The sequence below is a fragment of the Mastomys coucha genome, unplaced genomic scaffold (assembly GCF_008632895.1).
Source record: "Mastomys coucha isolate ucsf_1 unplaced genomic scaffold, UCSF_Mcou_1 pScaffold14, whole genome shotgun sequence".
NCBI classification, from domain to species: domain Eukaryota; kingdom Metazoa; phylum Chordata; class Mammalia; order Rodentia; family Muridae; genus Mastomys; species Mastomys coucha.
Genome location: NW_022196896.1, coordinates 22105615 through 22128875, shown reverse-complemented (window position 1 = coordinate 22128875; position 23261 = coordinate 22105615). Strand labels below are relative to the sequence as shown.

The following is a 23261-nucleotide window of genomic DNA, read 5'->3' as shown; positions in this document are numbered from 1 at the left end:
GATAGAGGTAATCCCACCATCAAGACAGTCCTTCCCAAGGAAATCTCTATGGACGGCCCAATAACTACAAATCCTTATTTCTTCTATGTACTCCAGAGCAACATAATATATTCTCATTTAACTATTTCTAGGTCTAACCCAACCCTTGCTGTTACTAAGTGTAATCAGATGCAACTTCCTAAGCACCTTTGTATTTTAATTTCTCTTCCTTCTACTAAGCATAAATGATATATGCTTGTGATTGTTAAGTGGAATAACTGAGATATGAAATTCAAACAGCCTAATATTCACTGAGCCCTTTTAGACACCATCTACTATTAAAATATGAACCCTGAGAAACAGAAAGCGTGTAATCCTGGAATGTTTTCAGTAATGATAACTGCAGCAGAATTTATAGTACACCTATCTTTTGTTTAATACTATGATAACACAACCCTTTCTTCACAAAAGAAATAAAACTGAGAACTGTATCTACATTGTCAGTGCAACAGTGAATTACCATAGTAACCATGTGGTTGTTGTGGAACATCTTATTTCTAGTATTTTTATTAAAAAGCAAATGTAAACTAGGGTTTTAAAACCTGGAAACTTCAAAACCAATTGAAATTGAAAAACAAAAGGATGATTTATGAAATGACTCCGAGTATTGTAGAAATGCTTCTGAAATGCTACTATTATTTTGATGGCAGCGTTTCTCCCTAGGGAGATGGCATAACTCTTTAGCCATATCCAGCAGGCTCCATCGTTTCCCACATGTTGCATTGTCTGGATAGCTACAGTGTATTTACATATAACAATAAATAAATAAATCTTTAAAAAAAAGTATAAAAAAAAAAGAAGCTTGACTTCAGGACCTGTCTATACTTTTAATATGTAAATATATTAATAACTTCAAGAAGAGGAGGTAATCAGCCCTGTGAAGGTTCTGTGCCCCAGTGTAGGGGAATGCCAGGGCTAGAAAGTGGGAGAGGGCAGGTGGCAGGCATGGGGAGGGGGGAGGCAACGGGGGGGGGGGTTGTTGTTTTTGTTTGTTTCTTTGTTTTTTGGAGGGGAAACTGGGAATGGAGAAATTTACATGTAAATAAAGAAAATATCTAAAAGAAAAAAAAAAGAGAGAAGGTAAGTTGGTCGTCTGTAACAGAGAACTATAAATTAGATATCTAATAAGCATAGCAAGGTATTCTCACCTTCACAGAATGTAGAAGCCAAAGCATTATGTGTCCTCTTCTGGGTTAGAAACTGCCAACCTCTTGTGATACATCACATGATGGAAAAAGCTTTGTCCCTCTGAACCCTCCTAAGGTGCTTTGTTCTGTTTTGGTTTGATTTGCTTTGGCTTAGCTTGGTTTTCATTTGGGCTACTTGTTTAAGACAGGGTCTCATGTACACTACCAGGCCAGTCTCAATCTTGTCATGTAACTAAGGATGCTTCAGCATTTTTTGGATCTTGCATGTTGGAATTGTAGGATTATACTAGCATGCTTAATTCTGGATCTCTTTAAAAAGGGTGACAATTTCATTCATGAGGAACCAATCTTCAAGATACTGACACTTCCTATCCCCTCACACTAAGGTTATGAATCATTGCATTCACGAGCTTCTTGGACCACATAAAGCCCCAGGGGACTGTGCCAGACTAATGCTCTTAGTAGACTGCTTTGGGAAGCAAATGACACATTAGCCTATATGCTGCCATTCTGCCTCCAGTTCCTCATTGTGTGCCTTCTTCTGTGAATTCTGGCGTTCTTTGTCAGACTTTGAAATGCTGATACCAATGTGACCAGCTCAGAGACCTAGCAGCTTTACCTCTCCGGTGGCAAGGAATAGCCATCTGTATTTGAGCAGATTATTCAAATGTATTTCCTAAGTATAAGGGTCTCAATATCCACCGCCATCTCCTGGATCTGCTTCACAAAAGCAAACTCGTTTTAAGAGAAGCTTTCTGTACAAACCCCAAAGCTGCCTCGTGCTGCCTCTGTTCACCTTCTGCTTACCCATCCACATACTCAAATCCAGAGTGGTTACTCTTAGACTTCAACTATCACAAAAGCAGTGAACGTTTTATGTTAAGGCTATACACCAGAAGACCCAAGTCTATCTTGTACTCAAAGGGCTCTTTTTCTATCCCCAGGAACAGAAAAATCAAATTAGAGTCCATAGGGAGTCTGACACAAAATATAGACAGAAAATATGCATTCATACACATATATAGACACATAGTTCATAATGTGTTAGAAAGTGATTCACATCTTTTTGTTTACCAAAACAAATGAACTTTGAAATGCATTGTCGTTTATAATGCAGGCTGAAATGAACAATGATATAGGCTACCTCCCAATATGTTGAACAAATTCTTCTCCAACAGCAATGGAAACAAAACAATGGCCCTTTTTTCTTTACCTCTGGCAACTCTTCAATGTTGTTTCTGACCAGAAGGAGCTGCTGTAGATTCTGTAAGAACTTTATCTCTACAGGGATGCACACGATCTGATTGTAGTTAAGATGCAGTTCAGAAAGATGCACAAGGGAAAAAAGTTCTTTGGGAATCACAGTGAGTTTGTTATGGTTGAGGCTTAAGTAGGTCAGACTCTTTAACCTAAAACAAGAAACAAGAAAAGCATGTGACTCAAAGTCATCAGTCAAGGAAAGGCCATTATTAAAGCGCCACGTTGTAGTGGAGGCCCTCTGAATCTTACCAAGTTAAGTGTCTGAAACTACTGAGACTCTTTGAAGCATAAAAGGTCTTTACTGAAACTTAGTTTTTAAAAATAATTTATAATCAGAAAGCCATAAATTATCTAGATTTAAGCATAAGAGAATTCTTCCAGGTATAATGGTACATGCCTATAATCCCAATACTGGAGAGGCAGAAGCAAGTGGTTAGTTCAAAGCCAGCCTGGTCTACATAGTGGATTCTAGGCCAGCCAAGGCTACATGGCAAGACTCTGTCTCAAATAACGACAAACAACAAATAAATGGAAAAAGAGAAAAAGGATTCTATATTCATTCCTTATACACACACGTTGGCCATATGAGAGATGAAGTCAGAGGACAAAGGAGGACATAAACATATACATAACTCTATGTGCTATAAACAAATATAAGGACAGAGCTGGAAAAAAGTATAGTACCTCACAACTGCAGCACTTGAGTGAGCTACCCGGGGCAGTACTGATGAGTAGGCCATGGTGGCACAGGCCAGGAGAGCTGAAGGGCTGACCAGCTCAGCTACTACCAAGGCCCAGATCTAGGACTTTCATTTGGCCCACCCCAACATCTACCCCTCCTATGAACTGCTGAAGCAGTGGAAAGGGCCCATCCTGCTGTTCCAAAGCTACAGGCTCTCCGAGACACAAGGCAACAACAGGATATCTTAGAGGAGTCCCAGTGAGGATTCAGTATTTATAGTGTAGCAGAAGCCAGAGGCCTTGCACCAGACCAATGTCTCTTTGCAAAGAACATTTGCAAGGAAAGGGGTATATGTGTGAGACACTGCTGATTACAAGATGAGATTTTTGTTTTTGTTTTTGTTTTTTTCTGGGAGGGGGTAGGTTACAAGGGTGTAGGGGGGATATGGAAGTGCTGGGAAATGAGTGGGATTGGGATGCATGATGTAAACTTCAGAAACAATCGTTTAAAAATTATGAAAAGAAAAGTAATGGCAATAGCGAAAGACATGGAGCATTTTCATCAATATCCAGTCATAAGCCTTTTGTCAGTTGAGCACGTTGTGTTAACATAGGGAGTTGGCTTTCTTTTTCTCTTCTATTTTTCTTCATCCAAACTCTATAATGAGCTCAGAGCTTACTGTAAATATATATGTCAAGTGTTTGAGTGAGTCAGGAGAACAGGTGAATTAGGAGTCTACCACCCTTTTTGCAAGAATACAGAAAGAGCCAGCCGTCTTTCAGACAGATGCAAGAAGAGCTCTGCCTTTGCAGCTTCTCCTTGATCTGTTTCTTCTGTAGAGGGCTGACAGATAACCTCACAAAGCAGCTTCACTGGGTTACAGATGAGAAGGGGTGAGTCTTTGATACTTTCCTCTCTCCCACTTTCTGTTTCAGAGAGTCTGTCTGCAGGAAGCTTCTACTGTCCTCTGTGCAGCTGTGGACTGCCACTCACAGTGCTTATACAGACCCCAAGCCCATGAGCTGGGAAGCTCAAAATAACTTAAGATTCATAGCCTTTCCTGCTGACACATCTGCTCAATTTCTGAAAGGAGAAGAGGAGGATGCTACACGGGCCTAGTGCTTTTCCCGAAATTCACACCCAAAATACTCAGTCTTTCATCTCTAGAAAGGAATGCATGTGAAGAACATAAAACAGCTAGAATAAAAAAGCAACTCACAATAATGACAATGAAAATCTTATTGAGAACTCTTAGCTTTTTTTCTCATTTCTATTTCTGAAAATTTATTCATTTTTATTGTGTGTGCGCGCACACACACACACATCTTGACTGCATGCTTATGCACTGCAGCACCCACAGAGGCTAAAAGAAGACAAATCACCTGGACTGAAGTTACAGGTAGTTTGACTCCTGGATATGGATACTGAAGTAGGAACCCAGGTCTTCTGCATGAACAGCAAATATAATCTTAACTACTTAGCCACCTAGCCAGATCCCGGGAACTTACTCAATCACCAACGACAAAACCACCGAATAAATACCATTCTCACTCTTTTTCATCACTGTAAAGATGGAAACCATCAAGGTTTAACCCTTAGCCATTAAGGGAAGATAAAGAGATCTCATATAGTGGAGCTACAGAGATGACTCCGCACTGCTCACATACTGCTCTTACTGATGACCCAAATATGGTTCTCAGTATCCACATCAGGCACTTCACAACTTCCTATGACTCCAGCTTCACACAACCTCATTTTGTTTACAGGCTTCCTCAAGGACCTGTGGCTCTTATGCACACATCCACACACAGACATACATACATCCCAAATGGTGGACTGTGGTCTCCAAACACACTACCATATACAAGTGTACACATACTTTAAAAATAAAAATTAAAACGTTGAAAATAAATGAAACTTCTCCAGGATAGGAGATGGACAATTAGCTTGTTATCTATGGCCTGGTCAGAATATGGACAGCCTAGAGCTAGCTATAAAAACAATGGGGGCTTACTTTCCTAATGAAAGCTGGCCTTTCATCTTCTTGTATATCCTCTTACACCTATATGCTTCCTTAAGCAGTGTACACTCCACTTCAAACACAGACAGCTTCTCAAACTGGAAAATCATACCATCACTACAAGTGGTTTGAAGTTCAGCTATTCAAAATTCTCCCATTAAAAGGTGAAGGGAGCAAGATCTAGGGCAGTTAACTGCTCTGCGGCTAGTGACACAAAGATACAGCCTGAACCTGATTCACCACATCTCTTCAGCAGGTCTTTTTCTGTTCACTGTATCATTATCAGTTCATAAAGTAATTGACTGCTAAGTCAAAACCAAGCTAAATCAAAAGCAAGCAAGCAACTACTGGTGTTTTAATTATCCTTAGTTTTTCTCGTCCAGAGAAATTAGAGTGCATCTTATTTTTATTTCTTCCACTTAAAGTACTATAAAAGTATTTCCCTGTCAAAGTATTTGGAAGGAAGTATAGACATGTGAGTTGATACAGAGTAGGATCTCCGAATGGCTCTATGTTGAGGACTGCTCACAGTTTCACATTCTCTTTGTAACTCATATGTTTCTGTTCAATAGGCAATAAAGACTCCCCCAAAAAGACCCGAGTTCTCTCCATCTGTCAGACAAACAGCTCAAAGACTGTGTACTGCCTCAGAAGGACAAGGCCGTCAGCCGGCTCCAGAAAAACACTCTAATGATAGCCTGTCTGCACAGATGTGCAGGGTAAGGGAAAACAACATATTTTGGTTGTGGCTAATGATAATAAAATGTGCCGTTTTTTATTTAATGAAAATGACATCGTAATTTAAATCCTTTGCTTTTATATGACCTTTTCCCATACAGCTCAAAATGGTTTATGACACTAGTGAAGTAAAATTTAATGTCCCCAATCTGGCTGAGCAAGCTCCAAGAACCCCTGAGCTAGCATATCAACAGCATCAGATTGAGGACCATATGTTTCAAACCCCAGCTTTTACTCTTACATTCCCTGCTGTTTCTCATTCCTCTCAAGTAGTTGAGGAATCATCCACTTAAACCTGGTGTTTGACAGAAGGCTTTGTTGGTCAAATGTTTGTCCAGCAAGGAGGACCTGGATGTGACCTCCTCTAGCCTGGCATCGTAATGTGTCTGTAAACCCAGAGCTAGGGGTCAGAGATAGGCAGATCCCTGGGACTTGCTGCTACCCAGACAAGCCCAAAGTATGAGCTCCAGGTCTAGTGAGAGACTGTCTCAATAAATAAAGTGGGAAGTGACTGAGGAAGTCATCCTAACGTCACTCTGTGGTCTCTCCACATACCATACACCTCTACACACGAGCATATATGATACACACGAAAGTGAAAAAAATATCAGTAGCTTGCTTCACACTTCTGTTATCTATAACCACCCTAACTGCTTGATGCTAGGCCTAAAACCATCAGATGAATGGGACAAAGTTTGGGCAAGGAGAAAAATGTAATATTTAGCCAAGCCTCACTATAAATCAAAATTACCTGCCAATTTCTTGAGGAAGACTCGTAATATTGTTGTTATTCAGATTAAGCAGAATCAAGCAACGCAGGCCATCTGTTAGAAAATAATTTGTCACTTTAGCCATCTGGTAGGAAATAAGTTTTAGTCTTTCTATACACCTTTGAATTCCTTGTAGATGCTTGCCTTGGCCAAGGTTCTGCTGAAGACAGAAACTCTAGTAAACTAGTCAAGGCAAAAAGAGGAAACGTGTCACATAGTTACAATGCTAAGTACAAAGAAGAGAGCCAGGCTGGGCACGAACTAGAAAGCAGAGCCAGAAATGGTATTCACTTTTTCCTCATCAAAGTTTCTACACTCTGAGCCTCTCTGCCTCAGTCCTGCTGCAGAGCCTTTATTTCCTGTGATTGGTTTCCTTCCTTTGAAGCTTCTCCAGCACAGACACGGGCAAGTTCTCAGTCAAGATTCTTCCACTAAGTCATGACACTCCTAAGCTTCGGCATCCAGGGCTACCACTGCGCATCCTCCACTAAATCACGACACTCCTAAGCTTCGGCATCCAGGGCTACCACTGCGCATCCTCCACTAAGTCATGACACTCCTAAGCTTTGGCGTTCAGGGCTACCACTGTGCAAACAGCTCCTGGAAACTGTTGCAATTTAGGAAGGAACCTGGTTTTGGCTTAATCTTTATTTGAAATAGACAAAGGCTGCTTTTTTTTCCCACTGCTACAGCCTGAAAATTATGGCATCCAAATCAAAATATTAAAGAGGCCAACAGAACAAAGGCAGTTTATTCACAAACTACATAGCCTGTAGGTCTGTTTTGTCTCATCTCATATGATTTTTTTTTTCAGAAAAAAATTAAACTATTTTAGTCTATCACAATTCTAAAGAAAGAAAGCTTATGGATGACTTAGCTTTGGAACAGTTTTGTGATCTTGCTGAATCTGCTCTGCTCAATGGGGATGTGATTATAGTACACAGAGAGTTGAACAAGAGGGTGTGGATGATATATTTGATCAAAGCACATTATATTCATATGTGAAATTCTCATAGTGTTTTTTTTTTTCATTAGAAATGCTAATCACGTGCCCTTAATCACAACTGTCAGGAGGCAGAGGCAGATGTACGTTTGTGAGCTCAAGGCCATTCTGGTCTACAAAGCAAGTTCCAGGACTGCCAGGACTACTACACAGAAAAACATGTCTTGAAAAACCAAAATAAAATAAAATAGATGAAAAAAACCTTTAAGTGTCATTTCAGAAATTCCTTAATTTCAGCACAATAAAATTCCTTTTTATTTTTTGTCACATTACTAGATACTACAGGTTAAACACAGTGTTATAGTCCATAACTAACTTACCAAAGACTTCAGGAGCAATTGTGCAAATCCTGTTTCTAAATAAATGAAGATTTTTGAGGGAGGTCAGGTATTTTATCTCTTCAGGAACTTCTTGTAGAAGGTTGTTTCCCAGATTTAATATCGTCAACTGTAAACATATAGAAATATAAGGTATCTGTACATTATCTATCTCCAAATGGGAAAAGCATTCAGTTAAGACCCTTTGCTGACATCTATATAACCTAAGAAAACAGAGATATTATTCCTATCCATTTTATTAAGCTAGCATATAATGTAATGTGTTCCATTATGGCATTTTCATGCACATATGTCTTATTAATCAGTTCTCATTCTCCCTCCTTCCCACAGCCCTCCCATTTCTTCTCTATCCCTCCCTTGCCGTCTCCAACTCCAGTACATATTCTCCCTTCTGCTTCTATATTATGTGCATGGTGTAGCTACATCCACTGGAAATGGTGAGAGTCATGCAGCCAGCATGGCTGAATGACATCATTTCAGCAAGGCTAAGCCGAATGCTACAACTGCTGTCCTTCTGTCTCTCACTTTTGGGTTTTGATCTCTGTGTGTTGCACTCTTGGGGGCTTTCTGCATTGTCTTTCTGCATTTGAAAGTCTTCCTTGTGCCCTGGAAATAAGTAAATGCAGGTAAGCACACAACGAGATGAGGCCATTACTCCAGGGACCTTCTTGGGGTATCTGTCCATGACCAAACTCAAACAGTGGAATTGGTACAGGGTAAACAGAGACAACTGACAAACTGACTGGACAAGAGTGTAGGTTACAGATGCAAGGCCTCTTTTTATTACAGGCTTAGAGCTCTGTGAAAATGTAGTTGAAAGGTAGAGAGTGATACAGGGTACACTCCCAGAGGAATAAAACTCAGTCAATAAGATAGATTAACTAAAATAAACTTTTCCTACTTTATAGCATAGATAATGAAATGTATAGTAAAAGAAGTTGTGTATTCGTAGTTGCTATTCATAAAAAGACTAGTTCAGATATTGTTTGTGTGGAGTGCTCTAAAACTTCAAACACTGTCAGACTAAAAGCAGGCTGTCATATAACAAATGTGTTTGCTTTGGAGGAGACAATCTTTGGATTCTTTAAATTGGAGTTGTAGGACTGACAATAAGAATAAAATCTGTTGTTTATATTTTCTAATTGTAACTAAACTTGTAACCCTAGACATGTAATAAGAAATCAAACACATCTGTACAACCTGGATAATCATCAGTCTGCCTTTGTTCTGTGAAATTTGTATAAATAAGCACCTGAATGCTAGTCAGAGAGCTGTAAGATTCCCCTGACTATCCTGACTATCCTGTCTGACTCCCTCCCTCCCCTCAACTACCCCTTATCTTCTCTGCAGGCCCCTGTGTCAGTGAAGCCCCCCCTCTCCCCAGTTCCCACTCCTGGGAAGCCCTGCCCACATACACATGTATTTTGTTACTGGTTCCCCAACCTCAGCTCTTCCCTCCTTACAACTTGATCTCTCCCCGCCTCACTCTTTCTCTCTCTCTCTCCCTCCCTCTCTCTCTCTCTCACACACACACACACACTGAAACCTAGACTCTGCATATGAGAACTAAAAGGTGATATTTGTCACTTAGGCTGGCTCATTTCACTTAATGATCTCTAGTTTCACTCAGGTTTCTGAAAATGTCATGAACATAAAATAAAAGCTCATTGTGTATATAGCATGTATGTTTTTTAATTTATTTTTCTCTCATATAGTACATCCCAACCACAGTTTCTCCCTCCCTCCCCTCCTCCTAGGCCTCCCTCTACTTTCCCCCAACTCCCATCTCCCCTCTTGCCCAGATCCATTCCTCCTCCTTTCCCTTCAGAAAAGGGCAGACCTCCCAGGAATGCCAACTGAACATGGCATATCATGTTGCAGTCATAGTAGGCACATCCCTTCATATGAAGACTGGAGGAGGCAACACAAAGAAACAGTGTTCTAAAGGCAGACAAAAGAGTCAGAGACAGCCTCCACTCCCACTTCTTCGTGGTCCACAAAAACTACACAACCACAATATGTATGCAATATATATATGTAAGGGACCTAAGTCAGACTCACACAGATTCCCTGATTGTCAGCTGTCTCCGTGAACCGCTATGAACCCTGGTTAGTTGAATCTATGGGCGTTTTCTTGGTAACGCATTTGCTTTATCTATTCATCAGTTGATGACATTCAGGGTAGCTGCATTTTTTCAGTATTGTCAGTAATACAGCAATCACCATAAGTGTGCAATTCCTCTGTGCTGTGTTCATTTACAATCTTGCAGGCATTTATCAAGTAGTAACATAGTTGAGACACATGTTATTTGTTTTTACCTTTAACACACTCTATATGCATTTCCATAATGACTATACCATTTTATACTCCCAGTAGTGAATCAGTATCTCCCACATGCTCGCCCACCCCCACCCCCATAACATCTTTGGTAGCACTTGGTCTTATTTGTTTTCTTAGTGATAGCCATTCAGAGTGAGGTAAGTTGAACTTCCAAAACAACTTTAATTTCCATACTTTTTGAAGACTTTTCAAATATTTATCATCCATTTGTGTTTATTCTTTTGAGAAGTGTCTATTTGGTTCATGAGTCATTTATTGGTTGAATTTTGTGCTTTAGTGTTTGACTTTACAGTTCTTTATACACTTTAGACATTACCCATGTCTGATGTACTTAGTAAAGAATATTTTACTATTAAGCTACCTCTTCCCTGCCAATTGCTTCCTGCACTGTACATATTTATCAGAGTGTAAGAGGTTTTTGGTGGACTCGGCCACTAAGGATATTTATGTATGGAAGCATGTTATACAAATAAGAATACATTGACTTCTTCCTTTTCTGTTTGTATTTTTTTATTTCTTTCTCTTCTCTTGTTTTATTGCTCTGATTTCAAGCACTAGCCAAGAATGACTGTGTACCTCCCATAACCCCAACACTTGGGAGGCAGAGACCAGTAATCACTGTGAGTTTGAGGCCAGCCTGTTCTACATAGTGAGTTCCAGGCCAGTCTGTTGTGGATTCATTTATTTTCCTTAGATTAATTTGGTAGGTCTTACATGTCTAGGAATTGGTCAATTTTTTCTAACAAAAGAAAAATTTAGACAATTTACAATTTACATATGCCACCGAATGTTTCTTATACACCTTTTGAATGACATAGTGAAGAAGTTTTTACTAGTGATCTATCTCTCCACTCTGATGGTTACTTCCTTCACTTTCTTTTAATGGTGCAAATAAATATAGAAGTGGCCATAGAGTTTTTACAATAAAATTTCTTTTATAATAAACTATGAACTTTAAAAATATCATTTGATTTTCTTATTCTATTATACTTTATTCTATTATTATTCCTTAGATGTCTGTCTGTTTTCTAATGAGAAACAGAAGGAGGGTGGATCTGGATGGAAGAGGAGGGAGGGGGAACTGGAATCAGAAAATGCTATATAAAAAATGTTTTCAATAAAAGAAAAATAATTTTAATTTCTTATATTTTTTAATTATTTGTATGCATATGGGTATTTTGCCTGCACAGATATACAGACATGTGTTGGATCTCCTAGGATTGAGGTTGGAGATGGTTGTGGATCTCCAAGTGAGTAGGGGATTGAATCTGGGTCCTCTGAGAGAGCAGTCTGTGTTCTTAACTTCTGAATCATCTCTCCAGCCCTCAACTTTTAATCTTTAACTTACCACACACTTGTTCATACATTTTTGTACACTGCAATGAAATTTCATATCCTAAGTATTCAGAGTAAGGCATCTGTCTCCAAATAGATCTTCGCCTGAGAATTAAATTATCCAATTGAAAGTATATGTGCCACCTTAAGACCATCTATTCTGAAAGAAGAGTTAAAATGTATTTACCTAGCAATCTGAGGGGAAAGATTTAACACAGAATCTGCAGCTGAGTTAGTTTTCTATTACTAGTGCTATTCGGTGTCACCACACACAGCAAGCAGCCTGGGCTCTTCCCTGCCTTGGCAGGCCCATTTCCTCCCATATGTATGCTGCCCCAAGAGAACCATCTCAGTAAATTCCAGAAGCCTGTGTCTAAAGCTTTCCAAATATACAGTGCCACAGAATGGGAAGGAAAAGGAAAACTCTTCTAAGGAAGGAAAGTGTGAGCCAAAACCCAGGGGAAGGAGAACCAAGTTCAAAGCATAGTAATAATCCCTGCATTTAGCAACACAAAAGTCAATAATGACTGTGATAGCCAGGAGTGGAACAGGGAGGACTGGGGCAGAAGTCTGCAGGAGTGAGCTGTGGAGTGAGCAAAGGAGCAGGGAAGACTGGGGCAGAAGTCTGTAGGAGTGAGCTATGGAGCAAGCAAAGGAGCAAGGACAATGACTTTTAAGACACTTTCCTTATTACAAGAAACAAAGGCCAATGATAATGGTTCTGAATAAAGGCACTTGCTGGGCTTCTGTAGCCCAGGCTGACCTATAAAAACTAGACCAGGCTGTTCTCATTACAATCCTACTGTCTCTGCTTCCCACATCTAGAAGACTACAAGTGTGAGCCACCATGCCTGCCCAAAATGAAGTCTTTAGTTGCTTTTAAACTTGCAACCATCTCCTCAATGCCAGACATGACAACAAGTACCATCCTGTGTCATCATGCAAATATGCTAAGTTTCAGCATACGTTACTGAAATTATATAGAAAATTCCAAAACTGAGGCAAGGATTGACTGATGGTTGAGAAATGCCTCCCCACCTAGAAGGTGCACCAGTCCACTTGTATCTGTTCATTTGTATTGGTCACTTCATTCTCTGCATTACTTGGATTCCTCACTCTCTTGAATGCTACCAGAGTTGCCATGAATAAGGTACTTAAGAACTCGCATAATCTAGTGTTGGGAGGTAAGACAGACAAGTTAAAATTTTTATTTCTGTTAGTATTAAGTGCTAAATATGAAGAAACCAGGGAAATGAGATGCTCAGGAAATTAGGAGCTGGACTGGGGTCACTGGGGTAGGTCTCTTTGTAAAAGGGTTGTTTGAGGTGATAATTTAGGGGTTCCTTGACAAGGCTGATCCTATCAAGGGGGTCAATAACACGCCATGATTACCTATGGTTCCTAAAGAAGGCATTTTAAGCACACAACGGATGATTTTAAGTTCTTAGGCTTGCATTACTTCAATAACTAACTCCCAAAAAAGTTCTATTGGTACTCTCAGTAGTCTGATCTGGTGCCAAACCCCAAGTGACAACAATACTTTTATATTTTTCATAGCACATTATGGAGAAATTAGTTCATCCAACAATTAAAAAGAGCGTGGGTAAACCTACTCTCCTATAAGCCCAAGTGAACATTTCATTCCTTCACGATGAACACAATATGCAATAGATAATGCTTTTGTTTTGTATTACATTAAGTGGGGGAGGGTGCACATGCCACAGAGTCATTGTGAAAGTCAGAGGACAACTTTCTGAATTCACTTCTCTGCTTCTCTCCATAGATCCCAGGGACCAAACCTGGGCTGTGAGGCCTGGTGGCAAGCACCTTCACTCCCTGAGCCACCTCACTGTCTTAATGGTTATTCTTTAGGGTTAAGCTACTGATAGCCCTTGTACCTCTTACCAGTTCTTCCCATGGCACCCAGAAACAACACTTCTATTCCCACTCCTCTTACATAATACTTAAATTTTTTTGAAGAAATATCATCACAACTCCCTGAATTTGATCTGTCATTCCCTTAACCATTCTTTTTTTCTTAGGACATAGTTTCCAGACCCCTTGACAACACTGGTCACTTTATAATCAATTGCTGTGAATGCTCCTCACTGGAATCACGGAGCATAGGGTGACCAGACAATTAGTTCAGTGTGAAGCACAGATGCTAGAGATGGTGCACAAAGTCCTGGGCAGATGAGTGCGCTCTCACTCACGCAGTCTAGATGTCATTTGTCCTTGGCAATGGTAGCAAGCACCTTCACTTCCTGAGCCGTCTTCCTGGCTCATCTGGAATTATCATTAAGATAGATCCCTCTGTACCTCTTACCCAGTTCTTCCCACAGCACCCAGAAACAACAGTTTTATTCCCACTCCACTTACATAATACTTAAAATGTTTGAAAAATTGTTATCATGCTCCCCGAATTTGATCCATCTTTCCCTTAACTACAAGGACATGGTTTTTGTTTTCTTTTTTAACTTAAATGAGACACATTATTTGTGCATAAGTCCCCTTGTACCTCCCCCCCCAACTCAGGCCAAGAATAACAATAACAAATCTACATTATCTGTCAAGCATATAACCCACATCCTGAGCTTGTGCAACAAGTTCCTCTCTTAACCTAAACGGAGGAATTTACATTTATCCCTGTAAAAACTGCATCTTGTTGGTTTTGGCTCCTAAGACATCTCCACTGGATCATGCTTAGACCAAATTCTAAAACTTGGTGATACCCATGAAAAAAGTGGATCAGCTCTCCCTCCGCTAGTTTTGACAATATACCTACCACTATGATAATCCTGTGGTGGCAAAACTTCAGGGTCACCTAGAACTGTTATCAGTAATCCAAATCTTAGCATTAAAGTTCCTCATAGGTGCAAGTCCCATACTCCATTCTAGTCACCCTGTCAATACTTAGTTACCCGGTTAGTCCTTAGTTACTGCCTGCCTCTCAGATTGCTCAGGAATTTATAACAAATGTGCTGTTACATTATTTAAATCCCTTTTCCTAATCCTACTCAATTATGTCTAAACTACTTGAACAGTCAATCCATGACATTTTTTGCCCATCAAATCCTGTTTCCAAATATAGAGACACAGCCAGATATTATGGAGAGAGGGGGGAGGGAAAAGAGACAGACAGACGGACCGATCTTGAGACACTCAGGCCTAAATGGGATGTCTCCACCAAATCCCTCTCCTCAGAGCTCAGGGAATCCCATGAAGAGGAGGCAGAAAGTGGAAGAGCCAGAGGCATCAGGAAGGCAAGCCCTCTACGTCAATACGAGCAAATATGAACTCACAGAGACAGAGGCAGCCCAGGGCATGCGAGGGTCTGCACCAGGTCCTCTTATATTACAACTTTCCTCCTGCTTATATTACAACTTTCCAGTTTAGTGTTTTTATAGGACTCCTGAATGTGAAAACAAGTGGGTCTCAGATTCCTGTGCCTTCTCTTGGGCTTTTTTGTCTTGTCTAACTTTGGTGTGTATTTTCAGTTTGGGATTATTTTTGTTGTCACTGTTTTATATGTTATTAATAAGCTATTTTATAAGTTAGTTTATATCCCGATTCAACCTCCTCTTCCCTCATCTCCTCCAATCTCCACCTCTTCCCTCCCTCTCCCACCCACTCCTCATACTCTTCTCCTTCTCATGTACATCAACCTGTCTAGGCATATCCAGTTACAGAACTAGTCTATCTCCTTCTGTTGAAGTTAGACAAGGCAACCCAGTAAGGAGAAAGGGATCCAGAGGCAGGCAATATAGTCAGAGACAGCCTCTGCTCCCACTTTAGGAGTCTAGTCCCACGTGGAGACCCAGCTACACAACTGTTACATATGTGCAGAGGGCTGGTCCCAGGCATGCCCTCTGGTTGGCAGTTCAGTCTCTGTGTGCCCCTATGGGCCCAGGTTAGTTGTTTTGTAGATTTTCTTGTGGTGTCTTTGACCCCTGTGGCTCCTTCAACACTTCCTCCCAGTCTTCCACAGGAGTCCTCAGGCTCTGCTTAATGTTTGGCCGTGGTTCTCTGCATCAGTTTCCATCAGTTTCTGGGTGAAGCCTCTCTGATGATAGTTATACTAGGCTCCCGTCTGGTTGTCCCTGGTGCCAGCAAGCCTCTGGGAAAGCAAGCAGAGTTGTGGGCCAAAAAATGGAGTGCAGGTGACAGTTGATAAGTTTCTTGTTTTATCTTTATATTTTATTATGTTATATTTTTTGTTGTACAGGGAGAACTTTACTATCTGAGCCATCTCCCAAAATATCCCAAAATCTGGATAATGTGAGTTTTTCTAGTAGAGCATAGGAAGGTAAAATAAGACAAGGCAGTAAGAAGGCTACCGTGAGGTGAGGCGTATCAGAGAACACAGGCAAGGACTTTGAGTGTCAATCCAAACTGTATTCCAGTAAGGGATTCACTTAACATTTTACATTGAAGCAACATGAAATTGGGAATACCAGTAAGAAAAAAAAATTGTTTCTGGCTTCTTATCTAGAGATATTTCTTAGTAATTAAATGAACTTTTCCAATTATAAAAAAAAAAAATCCTACTTTTCCAACTTGCATGCAGCCTTTTCAGTCCTTGGTGCATTTGCCACCATCTCTCTCCCCTTCCCTAAATTTGATTCACTTGCCACCATCTCTCTCCCCTTCCATAAATTTGACTCACTTGCCACTATCTCTCCCCTTCCCTAAATTTGATTCACTTGCCACCATCTCTCTTCCCCTCCCTAAGTTTGATTCACTTGCCACCATCTCTCTTCCCCTCCCTAAATTTGATTCACTTGCCATCTTTCTCCCCTTCCATAAATTTGATTCACTTGCCACCATCTCTTCCCTTCCCTAAATTTTATTCACTTGCCAACATCTCTCTCCCCTCCCTAAATTTGATTCACTTCACTAAATTACCCACATATTTTTTAAACCCTACTTGTGGCTAGACTTCAAGTAAATGTGCCCATTTCCTCTTTATAATGGATACGAGGTCAGCAGCCCAGTGTCTACTGCTGAAACAATCTGTAACAACATTTTTTTGTAAACACAGAACTAAAAAGGACATGGAACTTAAGAAAAAACCCACTAAGTGATTAGTGGAAATACCAATGGCTAGCATTTCAATAGAATGTAATTTATGCCAAACAGCATGGCTGGCAGTCTTGAGCCCTGTCTACTGTGGTCCAATCATAGCCCAGGCTTTGTAGAGAAGGGAATCTGAGGTCCATGCTATGATTTGTGATGAAATAAATGACTTTACTATATGGTCTGTCCTATACTACACTGTTTAATTGCTATTGCTCAAAACAATCAAACATATTCACATTACACATACATTGCACACACGTGCACAGGGTATACAATTTTCTTATATTGAATGTAAAACTCTCATCTGGAAATTTTGTTCTATTTGTGAACAGCTTTTACTATAATGTAGTATGCAAAGTGCAGATTGTGAATACTGTCTACTATATGATCTAACGAAAGTCACTCAAATTTCTGAACTTCTATTTCTTCTTAAAATGGAAATAATGATGTCTATTATTCTTCTTGAAGTGGTTTTAAGGACTACAGACAGTACACTAATATGCTTGGTGATGAGAGCAACTATTTACCATTAGCTGTAGCTGTTCACACTGAGAAGACAATGCACCATCCCTAAAAAGCAACAGGAGATGGGGGCTGGAGAGATGGCTCAGCAGTTAAGAGCACTGACTGCTCTTCCAGAAGTCCTGGGTTTAATTCCCAGCAACCATATGGTAGCTCACAGCCATCTGTAATGGGATCTGATGCCCTCTTATGGCATGTTTGAGGACAGTGACAGTTAGTATGTATATATATATATATATATATATATATATATATATATATATATGTGTGTGTGTGTGTGTGTGTGTGTGTGTGTGTGTGTGTGTGTATGTGTATATATATATTTATATTTATATAAATATATATATTTATATATATAAAATATAAATCATTAAAAGAAAGCAGGGGATTAATAAATACATATACACATGTTGACAGCTACAATTACTTTCAGATTTTAAACTTATGTGTTGTCTTAATAATTTATAACTCTAACTCATCTTTTCACATATTTCTATAATCTCAGCCTCTTCGTTTGTTTTTGTTTGTTTATTTGTTTTGCTTTTGTTTTTCAAGACAGAGTTTCCTGTATAGCACTAGCTGTCCTGGAACTCACTCTGTACTGTAGATCAGGTTGGCCTCGAACTCAGAAGTCCACCTGCTTCTGCCTCCCAGGTGCTGGGATTAAAGGTGTGCACCACCACTGCCCTGCCACAGCCTCTTTTTTATAAGACACTGGGACACCAATCCATTAGAACTAAGTACTGGCTAGAATGGCTAGATGGTCTCTATCAAGGATGTATAGTCTCTCTTCTCTCTCTCCTCTCCCCCCCCCCGCCACACCCACTCATCTACTCCAGTAAAGTCTGCAATATCAGGGGTAAAAGCCTGATCGTTATGACTTCAAAGGGAGTTTGTGCCTCCTGGGTATTCAGTTAGTCTTTGGCATCTCCTAACTCAGACGTGTTCCAGATTAGTCTTTCCAATCATCAGCACGCCTTCTTATTCAGGCATAAAGGTACCCCAAGAAATGATTCATAAATGGCTAAAAAAGGGCATCGTTCCCTGGCCAGCACAATGTTCCAATATATCCTAATTTATTACCAAGCTGTCGTTAACTTGGAATTTCTCACAAGGAAGCTGCCTTATCAGAGAGGATGTCCTCAGAGTTAGCAACAGAGGTGAGGCACCATTGCTTACTGTTAACATAGAATTCTCAGGGCAGTCCCACAGAAGACAGAACTGTTTTACATACCAGAGAGTGGGGAGGGAACCACTTCACACCTGGATACTTGATCTTACCTACCTTGATATAACCATCACTTGATTTTACTGACCTGGATGTGACTGTCACCTGCCTACGTGACTTTTGTCATTCGCCTTGTTTTCTGTATATTATATAAGCCTGGTTTTCACTTCGTGCACGAACTTAGATGGACTAGGACTTAGACTTATATTCATTCATTCAGATTCAAGCTTCGAGCCTCATGCAGTCCACAGCCTCCCCCTCTTACCCCTTGGGCCCAGAGAGCTTGGGGGCGGGGAGAGGTACAGAACCCGTCCAGAAGAGGTGGCTGCTTTAGACCCAGTGTTTCAGGTGGCCTCATATGTACCTCAACTGCTGAGCTGGCAGATTTCTCATTTCTCTTTTGTAATGACTGCAAAAGTCTGATGCCATTTTTAAGAAATACATTCAGATCCTGTACTTCCATATGTCGTCTCTGCCATTATTTTTTCGCCTACGCCTTGTCGACCTGACTAGGACCCTGTTTCTCCCACAGGTTGAGGGAGGCCCAGATTGACTGGCCCGCAGCACTGCCCTATCTGCTAAGAATGGCATTAGAACTGCTCTTAGAAAGTTACAAGTATATAATACAAACTGTAGTCACACTACTGCATATTCAATGTCTTGAACTTGTTGTTACTACATAACAAATTTGTACCCCTTGATTTATTCCCTATCATCTCTCCCCTGCCACAAACCCATGTAACTACCATTCCATGTTTCCATGAGTTGAATTTTTCTGGTATCATAAATAGTAATTTATATAACACATGAGTGGGGGTATCAGATGGTTTTAGAAAGGATATTGTTGTTTTATCTTCTGTGTCTGTCTGTCTGTCTCAGCCCATTCACCCATATTTGAAATGAGGTCTCTTATAGCCCAGGCTTAGAACTGGGTGTTTCAGAGAATGACTTTGAACCCAGACCCTCCTGCTTCTATAGTCCCCAAGTGCTAGAATTACATAGCACCTGACTGATATTAGGCAACATACCCTTCAATGTGCACTCATTGCAGTTAGTATGTCTGCAGAGTTCATGTGTTGTCAAGGTAGCAAGACTCCTTCCTTTCTAAGCTGAATGACATTTCATTGTAAACACAGAGATACACCTTTTCCTTATTCATACATTGACAGAAGTTGCAGATGCTTCTGTGTCTTGGATGCCATGAATAATTCTACACAAGGAAATGTGGTACCGATGTTTCTTCTCATCATTCATACTATTCCTTCTGTGTATACACCCAGAGTAGGACTGTTGCGTCATAAGCTAATTTAAGGTGTTTGGGTTTTTTAGGTTTTTTTGAGGAAGCTCTACAGTGTTCTGCACAATGACTATACGTTGTATACAAAGACCCATAAACATACAATCCTTCACACCCTCACCAACACTTGTCACATTTCACTGAACTATGGTCATCCTAGCATATGTAACTGACATCTTACTTTGGATTTGGTTTTCATTTCCCAGCTAATTAATACTGCTCAGCATGTTTTTATAGACATGCTTAGGCCAAGAAAGTTCAATTCAAAATCTTTACTAAGAGATTATACAGTACATGTATGCTTAATTAAACAGAAATTTCTACTACAATTACAACCTTGCAAAAAAAAAAACAAAAACAAAAAAAACATAACTTTACACAAAAGGTATTTCTGAAAGTACATCTATCCAGGAACTGGCTCATATCAGATGGGCACCAAACCTTTTTCTTAGTTCTTTCTGCTAAGCTAAGGATTGTTTTATCACAAGAATTTACAAAATCTCCCTTACTTTGCTGGAAGTTATATATAGGAATATATATGTGTATGTGCATATATGCACGTAACAACGATGAAAAAAGAGGTCATGAATTTGGAAGAGAGAAGGCAGGTAATACGGGAGGGGTTAAAGGGAAGGGGAGGGGTTAAAAGGAAGAAAGGTGAGAAATGATGTAACCATGACTTCAAAAACAAAAGAAAAACACTACTTGCCCTTACCTCAATCTCTTTTGAGTAGTTTCCTGTGGCATAAGTATTCCTTTCCAATGTTCTTCCAAACAAATGTACTAGTCTTTGGATAATCATGTATACATTATGCTGCTGAGTGCCAGAGACCACATGCTTTGCTTTACATTAGCTGATAAGAGCCTGATAACTGTCCCAGACTTATAACAGATTCAGGGAGACCTCCTTCCCCCAACCTCAAACCTGTCTTCACCTCTCCTTCTTTCCCTCCCCTCTGCTGACCCCCCTTTCCCCTCCATTTCCCTCCACTAACCCCCAAACCCTTACTTTTCTTTCCTCTCTCCCTTCACTTTCATCTGCACTTTCTGAGAAAGTGAGGAGTGAGCAGTATCTTTATTGATTCTCTGACACTTTCTTGCACATTTTGTTTGCTTCTATAACTCCTGATACAGAGTAGAAATAGATGTTGTTTATTCCCAATCTTTAACCCCTATATAAGAAACATTGCTGCTTTATGAACAGGAAAACTATATAAAGCCATTAGCCTGAAACACTTAGAAAACACACTAAAGATAGATCAAAAGAAGCCTAAGTTCAAGTGAGGTGACTTCAGAACAGTATGATTTCTTCTTAAACACCAAGCCCTGAGCTGAGACAGAAGAAATTGAAGGGAGTAACAGAAGTCAAAATATACAGTCTCTCCTAATACAATTAGAAAACAAAAGAGAAGCACAAAAAGAAAAAAGTCATGCTATCTATCTTTGGAGTTTCTTTCCTAAGGAAGAATATTTTATAGCATGTGACATTTTATTATACAACTATTAGTCAACTACAAAAACATAATGCAAACATTTTCTTTTATTATTAAATCATTTTATAATCATTCCAAATGTTACCCACCTTCCTAGTGCCTCCTCCCTGAGTTCTTCACTCCCTTCCACCTCCCCTTTGCCTCTGAGGATGCTCCCCCACCTACTCACCCATCCCCATCAACATTCCCCTTCCCTGGGGGCATCTAGTTGCTACAGGATTAGGCACATCCTCTTCCATTAAAGCCAGACAAGGCAGTCCTCTAGTACATATGGAATGGGGCCAAGAGGACCAGCCCATGTTTGCTCTTTGATTGGTGGCTTAGTCTTTGGGTGCTCTGAGGGGTATGGGTTAGTTCATATTGTTGTTTTTCCTATGGGGCCACAATCCCCTTCAGCTCCTCAATCCTTCCCCTAACTCTTACATAGGGTTCCACAACCTCAGTCCAATGGTTGACTGTAAGTATCTGAATCCGTCTCAGTTAGCTGCTGGTAGAGTCTCACAGAGGACCGTCATGCTAGGCTCCTGTCTGCAATGGCATCAGTAATAGGGTCAGGATTTGGTATCTGCACATGGGATGGATTCTAACTTGGACCAGTCACTGGATGGCCTTTTCTTCAATCTCTGCTTCATTTTTGTCTCTGCATTTCTTTTAGACAGGTAAAACTGTGGGTAAAAAAATTTGAAGATGGGTTCATGTGGAACATAAAACCATGCAAGGAAGTTTAGTAAAAGGTAGAGCAGGTTGAGACCAGGAGACTCAGTGGGCACACAAGTCTGAGGCTTAGGTAACTCCCAGCTCCCTGCCAGACTCCTGACTTGGAACACGTGCCATGCTTCTCACATAAAAGAGGTATGTCCTATGATCATGTAGGCCCAAATCAGAGTTCTCCATGCTAATGAGGTACCTAGAGGCCAGGAGGGCTTGGCCAATAAGCTTCCCTTCCCAGACATTCCTCCCTGCAAAAGGAAAGGGAGTATGTTACATTATACATCCATTTTCTGCTATGGTCAATAAACTGTTTGGAACTATGGACTGTCTCTTTTCATCAAGATCCACAGTGAGGAGACATGAAGACCTTTGCTACAGAGCTGCAGCCTAATCTCCCATTTCCTCCACCAAGCCTGTGTCAACAAGATAAGGACAATCACCCCATGAAAAAAGCTGGAGCTCCCCCTCCCCCAACCCCACCGCCATCCCTCAGCCTGACTCCATTCTCTACTCTCAGACCCCCAGCAGCGCCTGGATGAGTCTGAGAACCCCACAGCCCCAGCATCATTGCAGGCCCAGGAACCCTCAAACTAGCTCCAACTTTCCCACATCTCAGACTGTGCTTTGCTACCCTCCACGCCCCCCACCCCAGCGGTGCCTCAGGGCTTCCTTATAGCCCAGTAGCAGTGTGGGATAAGTGTGGGATAAGTCAAACTCCCCTCATTCCTTCTCCCCAGCCAGATGAGGGCCTACAGGTGGGTGGTCCTGTGCCTCAACTGGGGGCTGTGTCTACTTACTGGAGGTGGTCTTTTCAGGTTCCATCTCCCCACTACTGGGCATTTTGGTTAAGGTTACCCCCACTGAGTCCTAGGAGTGTCTCACCTCTCAGATCTCTGGGACCTTCTAACACAGACCACCAGTTAGACCACCACCATTTGTTGAAGATGCTTTTTTTTTCTTCTGAATGGTTTTGGTTTCTGCGTCAAAGATCAAGTGTCCATAGGTGTGTGGGTTTATTTTTTGGTCTTCAATTCTATTCCATTGTTCTGTTTGTCTCTGTACCAATCCCATGCAGTTTTTATCACTATTGCTCTGTAGTACAGCTTGAGGTCAGGGATGGTGATTCCCCCAGAAGTTCTTTGATTGTTGAGAATTGTTTTGACTATCTTGGGTTTTGTTTTGTTTTTCCATATGAAGTTAAGAATTGCTCTTTCCATATCTGTGAAGAATTGTGTTGGAATTTTGATGAGGATTGCA

The 23261-nt window shown here is 40.6% G+C and overlaps 1 protein-coding gene across 4 annotated transcripts in view; it reads right to left on the bottom strand.

The window, feature by feature from the left end:
- Lrrc69 (leucine rich repeat containing 69) overlaps window positions 1–23261 on the bottom strand; it is a 120005-nt gene that overhangs the window by 94077 nt on the left and 2667 nt on the right. For all 4 annotated transcript variants that reach the window (XR_004117749.1, XM_031366564.1, XM_031366563.1 and 1 more), the window contains exons 2-4: window positions 7981–8107; window positions 6639–6711; window positions 2401–2596 (exon numbers count right to left, since the gene is read on the bottom strand). Coding sequence is in view for 3 of the 4 variants with exons in the window: in XM_031366564.1 (XP_031222424.1) it covers window positions 2401–2596; window positions 6639–6711; window positions 7981–8107 (396 nt within the window). In the remaining variant the exon portion in view is untranslated. The remainder of the gene's footprint in view (window positions 1–2400; window positions 2597–6638; window positions 6712–7980; window positions 8108–23261) is intronic.